The sequence below is a fragment of the Triticum urartu genome, chromosome 6A (assembly GCF_056163025.1).
Source record: "Triticum urartu cultivar PI428250 chromosome 6A, HENAU_Tu73, whole genome shotgun sequence".
Classification (NCBI taxonomy): Eukaryota; Viridiplantae; Streptophyta; class Magnoliopsida; order Poales; family Poaceae; genus Triticum; species Triticum urartu.
The window spans coordinates 506617032-506628435 of record NC_141878.1 but is presented as its reverse complement, the minus strand read 5'-3'; the positions used below and the strand labels follow the sequence as shown (position 1 = coordinate 506628435).

The following is an 11404-nucleotide window of genomic DNA, read 5'->3' as shown; positions in this document are numbered from 1 at the left end:
AAAAGAGCAAGAGGAACGTGAACAAGCCCTTTAGTTTGGCACATTGTTACACGGTGCTCACGGGAAATGAGAAGTGAGCGAGAGGAAATTAGGAAACAACACCAAGGACATCAAGATCGAGCATGCATCTCTATCTTCCATTAGTCTCTAGGAGGATGGTGATGGGGAGGATGAGAGGGGAGAGAAGTGCCACTCTAGCTCAAGGTCGGGTCGGAGAAAGAAAGGGAAGGAGAGGAAAGAATGGTGGAGTTCACACATATAAAGAAGAACTAAATTAATCGATGTAGACAAAGAAGGAGTTAGCCCTCGAACTCAAGCAAGAGAAGATGGATGAGTGTAGGCCTACTGTTGAGGATGAGGTTGAACCTTGAGGCCGAAAGGAAATGAACAAGAAAAACGAGCAAGAGGAAACGATCATGTTTATGGATGCTAGTGGGATGGATGAGAGACGACATAACACAACTGGGAATCCGCCCGTGGACAAATCTTGACTTTCAAAATGCCAAGACCAATATCCTATAATACTGGAAGTGGTTGTGACAATGGAAGTGTGTGAGTTATGCGGCGTCTGGAAGTTTTGTGTCGTTACCTTTGGTTGAATGTGTGGTTTGAATTTGAACTATTGTTAAAATGTTTTGAATTCAAAATGTTTTTAACATGTGTGTACTACATACGGTAGCATTTGAATTACTATGTCGCTGTAATGTATTAGAAATCAGGTTTATGTATGAAAATAAATGGAATAAATAATGAAGAAAGATGTTTTAGCCTGGCAAGAACGATAGAATATCATGTGGAAACCAAGTTTTGGTGGAAACTAATCAAAACCACGTGGAAACAATATTTTGAAGTTTTTGAAAAAAGCTGGAAAAAAACAAGATCTTAAGAGTGCGATGTTTTATTAGCATGTGAAATTCCCAAGTTCAAAAACATTACCATTTACAAGGTATGAAAAAAATCAATATTAAATAGTTCCAAACAGTAAACGTCAATATTCATTGTTGAATTTATTTTTCTACGGTTCATAAATGGTGATGTGTTGGAACTTGAAATTTCGCATGGCAATAGAACATCAAACTCTTAACATATCATACATTTTTTCAGATTTTCTAAAAACTTTCAAAGTGTGGTTTCCATAAAAAAACTTTGAAACTTGATTTTCATGTGGTATTCTCTCGGCAAGAATAAGTAACCATGCCCATTCTTTAAAGTCGTGAGTATTCTCCTTCCACGTACTACCTCCGTCCTGGTTTATTAGTCCTCTTTGTATTCCATGCCAGATTTTGATCATAAATTTAACTAACAAAATGTTCATGCATGTCACCGAAAACTATATCATTGAAAACTATGTTCTAATATGAATCCAACGATATAATTTTTGTTGACATGCATTCTCATTTTGTTAGCTAAATCTTTGGTCAAAATTTGGCACGGATTACAAAGGGACTAATAAACCAGGACGGAGATAGTAAATCTGACAGACACTAACCCTAACACGAGTAACCAAAACAAAATAAGCCTGGCAAACTGATGGGGCCAAATGTGGTGCCCCGCCAGGAGCAATGAATTGCTTAAGTTGGAACTGCCGGGGGGCAGGGAACCACCGGATAGTTCGTGAGGTGTTGGCCCTTGCAAAAGCCAACTTCCCCAAGTTTGTCTTTCTTTCAGAGACAATGCAAACTAAAAGAAAAGATGGAGAAGCTTAAATGGAGACTGGGACTAAAGGGTTTCAGTGGTGTTAGTAGTAATGGCAGAAGTGGATGTTTGGCTCTATTTTGGGACGGAGCTTTAATAGTGACTATTTTGGATAGCTGCGCACGTTACATTGACGTGCACGTCATGGGCAATGGTACTGATGCTAGTTGGTGGGGTACCTTTATTTATGGTGAACCTCGGGTGGAAGATCGTCATTTGATGTGGGATCATCTAGCTAGATTACGTGTTGTTTCACAAGACTCGTGGTTTGTTTGCGGAGATTTTAATGAGGCTATGTGGCAACATGAACACCTATCCCATTGTATGAGATTTGGAAAATCTAATGTTGGCGTTTTGGCAGTGCTTGGAGGTGTGTGAGTTGGAGGATTTATGGTTCTCTAGTTTCCCCTATACATATGATAATGGACAGTCTGGAGATCATAACGTCCAAGTAAGGCTGGACCGGGCGGTTGCGGACGACGCATGACGATGAAGGAAATATGCCCTAGAGGCAATAATAAAGTTATTATTTATTTCCTTATATCATGATAAATGTTTATTATTCATGCTAGAATTGTATTAACCGGAAACATAATACATGTGTGAATATATAGACAAACAGAGTGTCACTAGTATGCCTCTACTTGACTAGCTCGTTGATCAAAGATGGTTATGTTTCCTAACCATGGACAAAGAGTTGTTATTTGATTAACGGGATCACATCATTAGGAGAATGATGTGATTGACTTGACCCATTCCGTTAGCTTAGCACCCGATCGTTTAGTATGTTGCTATTGCTTTCTTCATGACTTATACATGTTCCTATGACTATGAGATTATGCAACTCCCGTTTGCCGGAGGAACACTTTGTGTGCTACCAAACGTCACAACGTAACTGGGTGATTATAAAGGAGCTCTACAGGTGTCTCCAAAGGTACATGTTGGGTTGGCGTATTTCGAGATTAGGATTTGTCACTCCGATTGTCGGAGAGGTATCTCTGGGCCCTCTCGGTAATGCACATCACTGAAGCCTTGCAAGCATTACAACTAATGAGTTAGTTGCGGAATAATGTATTACGGAACGAGTAAAGAGACTTGCCGGTAACGAGATTGAACTAGGTATGGGATACCGACGATCGAATCTCGGGCAAGTAACATACCGATGACAAAGGGGATAAAGATCTTCGTAGAATATGTAGGAGCCAATATGAGCATCCAGGTTCCGCTATTGGTTATTGACCGGAGACGTGTCTCGGTCATGTCTACATTGTTCTCGAACCCGTAGGGTCCGCACGCTTAAGGTTTCGATGACAGTTATATTATGAGTTTATGAGTTTTGATGTACCGAAGTTAGTTCGGAGTCCCGGATGTGATCACGGACATGACGAGGAGTCTCGAAATGGTCGAGACATAAAGATTGATATATTGGACGTCTATATTCGGACACCGGAAGTGTTCCGGGTGATTTCGGAGAAAAGCGGAGAGCCGGAGGGTTACCGGAACCCCCCGGGAGAAGTAATGGGCCACATGGGACTTAGTGGAGAGAGAGAGGGGCAGCCAAAGGTGGGCCGCGCGCCTCCTCCCCCCTGGTCCGAATTGGACTAGGAAAGGGGGGCGGCGCCCCCCCCCCTTTCCCTCCCCCCCCCCACTTCTTTCCCCCTCCTAGTAGGAGTCCTACTCCTACTAGGAGGAGGACTCCTCCTTGGCGCGCCTATAGGGCCGGCCGGCCTCCTCTCCTTGCTCCTTTATATACGGGGGCAGGGGGCACCCCTAGAGACACAAGTTGATCCACGTGATCATATTCTTAGCCGTGTGCGGTGTCCCCTTCCACCATAGTCCTCGATAATATTGTAGCGGTGCTTAGGCGAAGCCCTACGACGGTAGTGCATCAAGACCGTCACCACGCCGTCGTGCTGACGGAACTCTTCCCCAACACTTTGCTGGATCGGAGTCCGGGGATCGTCATCGAACTGAACGTGTGCTAGAACTCGGAGGTGCCGTAGTTTCGGTGCTTGATCGGTCGGACCGTGGAGACGTACGACTACATCAACCAAACGCTTCCGTTGTCGATCTACAAGGGTACGTAGATCACACTCTCCCCTCTCGTTGCTATGCATCACCATGATCTTGCGTGTCCGTAGGAATTTTTTTGAAATTACTACGAAACCCAACAGACGAGACTTATTCCCTCCGGCAAAGGTATTGGACCTAGCCTCGCCGTGCTCGGACCACTGCCCGGTACTTGTTCAGCTCGAGGTCGTCGCCGAGCTTCCAAGACAGCGCCCTCCACTACGTTATGAAATCATGTGGCAGCGACAATCAACGCTACCAGAAGTTGTAGCTAATGCTTGGGCGAAGTCAAGGCCTTCTAGTCACTTGGGGGAGGTCGCAAACTCCCAATCATAGCAAAATTACACACGTGGGGTGCTGAGAACTTTGGTCACGTCACTAAAAAGATTGAGGAACTTAAAGTTGATCTTGAGGAGCTGAAATCGCAATCTGCTGATCGTGACCCGATCCGTGCAAAAATGAATGAGATGGATGAGTTACTGTATCACGAGGAGATGCTCTGACTACAACACTCTCGTACTACATGGCTGAAAGAAGGCGACCGTAATACTAAATACTTTTTTCGTCGAGTTGTTTGGCGGTCGCGTTGTAATTACATTCAACGGCTTTGTTGGACGGATGGTACTTGGTGTAATGTTCCGACTGATATGGAGCGTATGGCAGCCTCGTATTTCAAAGAGGTTTTTACTAAAGATCCCACCCTCTCTCCTAAAATCGGTGTTGGATTGTATTCTGCCTAAGGTGACACCCGAAATGAATGCTTCTTTGTGTGAACCATATATACAGAAAGAAATATCAGACGCCTTATTTCAGATAGGCCCACTAAAGGCGCCAGGTACGGATGGGTTCCCGGCACGTTTTTATTAACGCAATTAGGCGGTGCTTAAGGTTGAAATAGTTGCTGTAGTGCTTGAGTTTTTTGAAACAAGAGTCATGCCTAAAGGTGTCAACAACATGGCGATCGTCTTAATTCCTAAAGTTCAGCATCCCAAAGAATTAAAGGATTTGAGACCGATTAGTTTGTGTAATGTGCTATACAAAATAGTTTCGAAGTGCAGGCCTGGCAACTACTTGATGATCCAGACAGTTTGTGTTCTCGCTTATTATGTGCGAAGTACTACCCCGATAGGAACCTGTTGGATACAGTTTTTACTGGAAATCCTTTAACTGTATGAAAGGGTATTAAACATGGTCTAGAGCTGGTTAAAAAGGGATCATTTGGCGGGTTGGAGATGGTTCTTTGATACGGACATGGAGGGCCCCTTGGATTCCCCGTGACCATAATTTTTTTTCTGTTACACCTAAAAGGAATTGTCGATTCAATCATGTGTCTGATTTTGTTGATGAGAACGGTGCATGGATGGTGCAACAATTGAACGACCACTTTTGGCTGATGGACGTACGTGAAATCCTCAAAATACGTACCTCACCGAGGCAACGTCAAGATTTCTTTGTCTGGCATCCGGAGAAGAATGACCAGTTCTCTGTGAAAAGCGCGTACCACTTGGCGACGACAGTGCATGATGACCAATTGGCCGGAGGGGCGTCCAACACTAACCCTGACGAGAACCGATCCATCTGGAACCTGATATGATGGCAATCTTCGATACCACTGCGGATGAATCATACAGTATGGCGAGCGGCTTCAGGAGCACTCACTACTGCTACGTACATGCAATATAGGCACCTAGCGATGCGCGATACGTGCCCAATTGGTGATATTGTTGATGAGGACAGCTACCATGCTTTGATTGCGTGCAGACATGCACGTGCAATCTGGGAGGCCATGAGGAAGGTCCCAAGACCAGCTACTTAGTAATAGTGGCAAAGAATGGCTACTGAACGTGCTGCTTAATTAATTGTACCAATGCATAGCGTGACCGTATGATTATGCTTATTTGGCGTATTTGGCAATTACGGAATGATCTTACTCATGATAAAGAGGTTATCCGATGGCCATTACGGTTGATTTTTTGGACAGTTATATGAAGTCTATTCGAGATGCTAGAATGTTCAGTACAGAGGAAATAATTAAGGTAAAATGCCGGTTGCTGATTAGGCTTTGCCTGAAGTGAGACCTGCCCCCGGTCCTAAACCCTGGCCTCCTCCGTCTACCGAGTATGTTGCTCTATCAGTTGATGGTTCTTTCTGTGGAATCCGGCGCGGCGGTGGCAGGAATGATTCTTCGACGACATGATGGTTCACTTATTCTTGCAGCATGTCGGTCAAATTGTAACGATCCTCTGAAAGTTGAGATTCAAGTGAGCGTTGTTCTGTCTATCAGGGAACGGACTTCTTCGTTCTGCCTATGGTCATCTCGTGGCTGAAATTAAGAAGTTGATGAGACATAGGAAGTTTATTCCTCGGAAGTTGAATAGGAATCAAAACAGGGTTGCCAATCGTTTGATAAATTATAGTCGTATAGAGTGTACCACGGCTCTGTGGATGCAGGTAGGACCACCATGTATTTAGGATATTTTACCTGTCGATTGTAACTCTCAACAAAATTCTTTTTCCCTCAAAAAAATAAAAAAATAAAAAAATAAGCCTGCAGCCCTCTCGCGTGTGCAGCACATGGCAGCTCGCGAATCTACACCGATACCAATGCCTCAAAGTTTATACTCCTCCTAGAAAAACGCAGCAACAGTGTATCCCCGTCCAGATCAGAGGAGGATCCCCAAACTGGATCAGCTCAGCCTCGGCTTCTGAAAATTCAGTGATCCCATGCTCCCGTGCCAGCGCAATGCAGTGAACAGACTAGACGTATGTGATACTAGTACAGTAAGTATATATACCAATGTGAAACGCGCCCGAGGTTGGTTGCTCTTGCGTCAAGGTAAATTCTCCATCCCGATCGCCGCTGAAAACAAGGCGGGCGCACGAACTGGCTCCTTGCACGATGCACCTAGGATCGGGTTACGCCGGGGGAGCTCAAGACGAGGCAGTGGTAGGAGTGCCATATTGCTGAATTCCTACGATTGCTCTTTTTTTTAGACCGGAAGCTCCTACGGCTGCTCTTGCATCAATGTTAATCCCACCTTAATCCGCGTTTCCTATCCCGATCCACACTGGAAACGAGATGCCCGTATGCGTACGCCAACAAGTGGACGAGCGCAAATACATGTATAGCATTTCGATGCACCAGGGTCGTTGACAAGAGGACGACTTGTGTTCATTTTACTCAAAACTTTCAGGTTATATACTGTTATAATCTAGCTGATCAAGCAGTATAGAGGTGCAACTTCTGGAGGAGATACAGAGGAAAAGAAGAGGATTGCTATGCCATGATGTCTCTGTTCTTTGTCACACTTTAATTCGGGCATGTTTGGATTACACTCGATCAGCCCCAGTTCCACCGGATGCACAGAGAAACTGAGCTAAAATTCCCTGCCAATCCAAAGGAATCGGGTCTGGACAACGCGATAACGCAACATAAAAACTTTCCTGTAGGAATGATAAGTGTATCGTCTTGCCCTCAACATCTATACAAGAATATCAGCCCTCTTTCAGAACCTATCCCCCCACCCTATAACATCTACACATTCAAGTGAGCGGCTCTGATCTCTCTGCCCCCAGCCACAGGCCTTCCTCTCTAGCACAAGCTCAGCTCCTCAGGACGATGCCTTGCCATTTGCCGCAGGATAATCCCAGTTCAGCCATGGCATGTCACAAAAGAATGGCATGAGCTGGTGCACTCTGTGCCGGCAGGGAAAATGTCACAAGGCCCGGAGAAGGTCGGGATCGCGCAAACACTCCTGAGGGTTAGCATAGAAGTAGTCCTCTTCCTTGGGCTTGTCAGGAATCACCGTCCTTCTCGAAGCTGATCCCATCCGGTTTGCATGGACGGACTTGATTAATTTAGAGAACTCATCCCACGGCAATGAGCCGCTCTTATACCGATCGACCAGATCAACGATAATTTTTCGGTCCAATAAGATTGTTTTCTTGAATCCCATGAACCTGTAGGATAAAAACATGAAATACTACATGAATTTCCTCTATAGTTAACAATCAGGTTAAAGATGCTGAAATGTTCAGATCTAGCATGCACATGATGTCGGATTTTAGCAGTATGAAAATGTTCTGATTAGATTATTTTCGTTACAAAGCAGAGCTATGACCAAATGGAATATATACCTGCGATGCCCCTCGACAACTTTAGCCATGTTCCCATCATATGTTGGAACAAATATGTCGCTTTCCAGTGACACCAAGTAATCGAGTGCGGCCATCTGTGATGAATGGTTCTGAAAGAACCTGAGATCAGACGGTTCCAAGAGCGTCTCCTTTCTCACCTATGCAACAATGTAAATTCATCATCAGCAAAACGGACATAAGAGATATGCAATCATGCAGACCAGTTATAGCTATGAAATGCTGCAAAGATGTAACCATAGATGTACATGCACCAATTGATACATACCACGTTGGGATACGCTGAAGTAAGAGAAGCCATTCTGCGTTTGCCGCCATATATTTCTCCAGCCGCAATATATATCTGCATACTTCTGTCAACCTCCAATGCTCTGAGGACAAGAGCAATCTCCTCAGGTGTTAATGGGCAAAAGCCATCTTTTCTTTTCACATAAGAGTCAATGACTTTCTCTTTCCACCAGGGGTAAGCATATCTGCGGTTGGCGAGCAACTCAGCTGTTAATATGTAACAAAACAGAGATCTACTTGATGTACGAGAGCCGGCATATTTTTACCTCATCCTGGTGAGCTCATCTGCCTCCTCACGCGTGCAACCTTCAGTACAGCCAGAGAACGCCAGCATATCCATTTCATATCGTAAATGAAGAACCAAGAAAGGGCCATTTTTGCGGAGAATTCGAATCACTCGTCTACCCAACTCTTCAATTTGGGGTGTGAACTTCAGTGAACCATAGTTAACTCGGCAACGCAACTTCTGGATATCCAGGGGCAAACCATTATTGGCAAGCCTAGCATCAGTTCGGTTTAGATGGAGAACCTTGTGTTTCTGAATCAAAGGAAGTATCTGTGCCGAAAGAATTTAACAGTAAGCATTTTCACACAAAAAAGTAGCATTGTAAGGTTAAGTAGCAAAAGACACATCTAACAATACAAAAAAAATCTAACCTGATTATGGTAATAGGAGATATCTGACCAACTAATAGGTGGCATTGAGTGAAACATCCCCACTTCCACTCTTTGCTTCATTCTTGGAGGCAATTCTCTAAGTATACGAACCTCGCCTCTCAGAGAAGTTATGAAATGTTCAACGTCGAATATATCCTGAAACTCACTAGAAGCAAAACAAGAGGATATTCGCATAAGTATACAGCCATAGGGGTAAGCATAAAACCAACTCTAACTATGCTCGAAAGCAAATGGGAAAAGTAGAGCTATATCAAAATAGCAAGTGCACCTTGGGTCATTCCAAAATGATGTCTTATCCAACTCGGGAACTATCAGAGTCACATTCAAGTATCTTGCAATGGCAACCATGTCACATATCTGAGTAAACAGACAACGAATGAGAGGGTTATTAGATGCTACTCCATAAAGCATGATGGTCTGCCAGAAAATCAGTTGCTGAAAAAAATGGAGAGTTTTCAAGCTGCTTACAGCTGCTCGCATTTGGTTAAGCCCGCCATTGCATGAAACCATCAGATAGCCATTGTTCCTATAAATTCCTAGCAGAACAAACATGGAGACAGTAAAAGATTAGAAAAGGCAAGGACAACTAAAAATCATACGAGCACAATGTACACCATGCGCCGAAACGCGCCGTAATGTGCATAAATTTTCCTAGCAAGCGAACAAAAAATTCTACGCCCAATAGTGTTGAAAATGTAAATTTGACCACATCAATTGATGTCGCGTTGAAATAAACCATGGCATGGCATGTACTACAGACAGAAAATCACCAAATTGTGCCATTATTGAGGCTACTACATGGTTTCTCTATAAAGAAGATAAGCCAACCTATTAATTGATACACTAAGACCAAGCTCGGGTTCATTCATGCCAGTCCCTAAATGCACTACAATTGGTACCAAAAAGGTAAAGGCCAACCCATAAATATCGAGTTCAAGCAATCAAAAATGTCGGTACATGCTCTTTTCCTCCATTGGGCAATGATTAACCAATTAGAACTACCAATTTGGGATCAAATAACATCTGGAAATTTGCATAAAAAAGGTTGAATTCAAAATCATTGGAGATGACAATGCAAAGCATGGCAAATCTCATCGGCGAATTGTTGCAATCCCAAGAACGACAATGCGGAGCAGAGTTGGTAGTAGTAGCACTTACTCCTTGGCGGCAAGACGGCCTTCTCCGCCACGGGCTCCGTCATGGCGAGCCGCGCCGTCCGGCACGACGGCCAGCCCATGAGGACGCGCGGGCCCCACGTCTCCCCGACGGCCGTGAGCTGGACGAGGCAGGTCCAGAGCAGCACCGTGGTGGTGGCGCGGAGCACCCACAGCTTCATCATCCGCGACCGCGCCACCGCGGCCACCACAGACGGGAGTCTCAGCTTGCCCGCCCCGCCCGCCTTGAGGCCCATTGCCGCCGCCGCCTTGCACCCCATCGGAAACACGCACGGGCGAACCACCCTACGCGTGGAGCATCAAGACGCCACCAAGAAGGGAGGGAATCGCCTCGTCTCCACTCAGCGCAGCACGGCGAGGACGACGGCGGACGACGCGAGCACGGGCAATGCGCTGGCTATATATACAGCGCCGCCCGCCGCGTCCAATGGCAGTGCCCCCGAAACCGGCGGGAAACGGGGAGGGATGACGCGTCCCCGCGGCCAGCTAGCGGCAATCCGGCGCCGGTTGCCAATTTTACCCCCTCAGCCTTATCACCTTCCTTATAACGGCCGAATCCGGAATAGGAAACCCCGGCCGGCGATGGGCCACCGCGCCAGGCAGCAAAACACGGCCCGCGCCACGTCGAGGCCGTCAGAGGCGAGCGGGGAGAGACGGCCGGTGAATGCAGTGTGCCGGCCGGTGGAATGGTGGATCTCGGCTCGCCCGTGCCCTGCCGCGGGGCTCGGAAGCAGGTGACGAGTGGGAGAATGCGGGGCGTGAGGCGAGGAGGAGGAGCGATTCGCGTGCGGGGCGTGAAGTTATTTTCGGGCCCTCGCGTCGGTGGTTTTGGTTATATTCATGCGTGGGCGGACGTGTCCGGGTGGCCGGCGGTGGGTGGCGCCCGGAAATGCACACGGCGGAGTGGGGAGCAGGAGCGCACGTGGGCGGTGCGGAGCTCGGGGGAGCGGAAGCTGAGGCGGGCCGGGACGGCTGTGATGGACGCCCTTGAGCCCGGGTCAGGGGGGGTGGGGAACTGCCGCCGCGGATGCCGTTAGATCGCGGCGGGCCCACGGTGCAGGCGGAGAGGAGCAACAGTGGTCTCGTCGTCACGTGTTGGTTAAGAGCAGTGACGGTGAGAGATCAGATCGCCAGGCGAAGTCACGTGTCTCGGGACTCGGAGCGTCAACCACGCCTAGCCTAGGAGAGGTAGGGAAAATATCATGTGATACCATGCCTTAGATGCTTTCATGATACAAGCTTCTGATCCGTCGGATCTTAGATCCAACGGCTCTTAATAGGTTCTGAAAGGTTGCCATACTTGTTCGCAATTTTTAAACTTTAAAAGGTCTTTTTTGCAAAAT

At 46.4% G+C, this 11404-nt stretch overlaps 1 protein-coding gene across 1 annotated transcript; it reads right to left on the bottom strand.

Annotated features, from left to right (window-relative positions):
- Positions 1-7039: 7039 nt before the first annotated feature.
- LOC147965922 (rhamnogalacturonan I rhamnosyltransferase 1-like) lies at positions 7040-11044 on the bottom strand. Its single transcript, XM_087528504.1, has 8 exons — positions 10045-11044; positions 9355-9422; positions 9155-9243; positions 8866-9031; positions 8475-8764; positions 8189-8393; positions 7903-8060; positions 7040-7725 (listed from the first exon to the last, which is right to left on the bottom strand). The coding sequence occupies exons 1-8, from the start codon at positions 10319-10321 to the stop codon at positions 7482-7484; spliced, it is 1497 nt and encodes a 498-aa protein (XP_087384630.1). The 5' UTR covers positions 10322-11044; the 3' UTR covers positions 7040-7481.
- Positions 11045-11404: the final 360 nt, after the last annotated feature.

Bases quoted from the DNA above. Each gene is read 5' to 3' on its own strand.
- LOC147965922 (XM_087528504.1), bottom strand. From the start codon at position 10,321: ATGGGGTGCAAGGCGGCGGCGGCAATGGGCCTCAAGGCGGGCGGGGCG. The intron at 8,765-8,865 runs GTTAGATTTTTT...CTTTCGGCACAG, and splicing joins TCTCCTATTACCATAATCAG to ATACTTCCTTTGATTCAGAA. The intron at 8,394-8,474 runs GTAAAAATATGC...CGCCAACCGCAG, and splicing joins GATGAGCTCACCAGGATGAG to ATATGCTTACCCCTGGTGGA.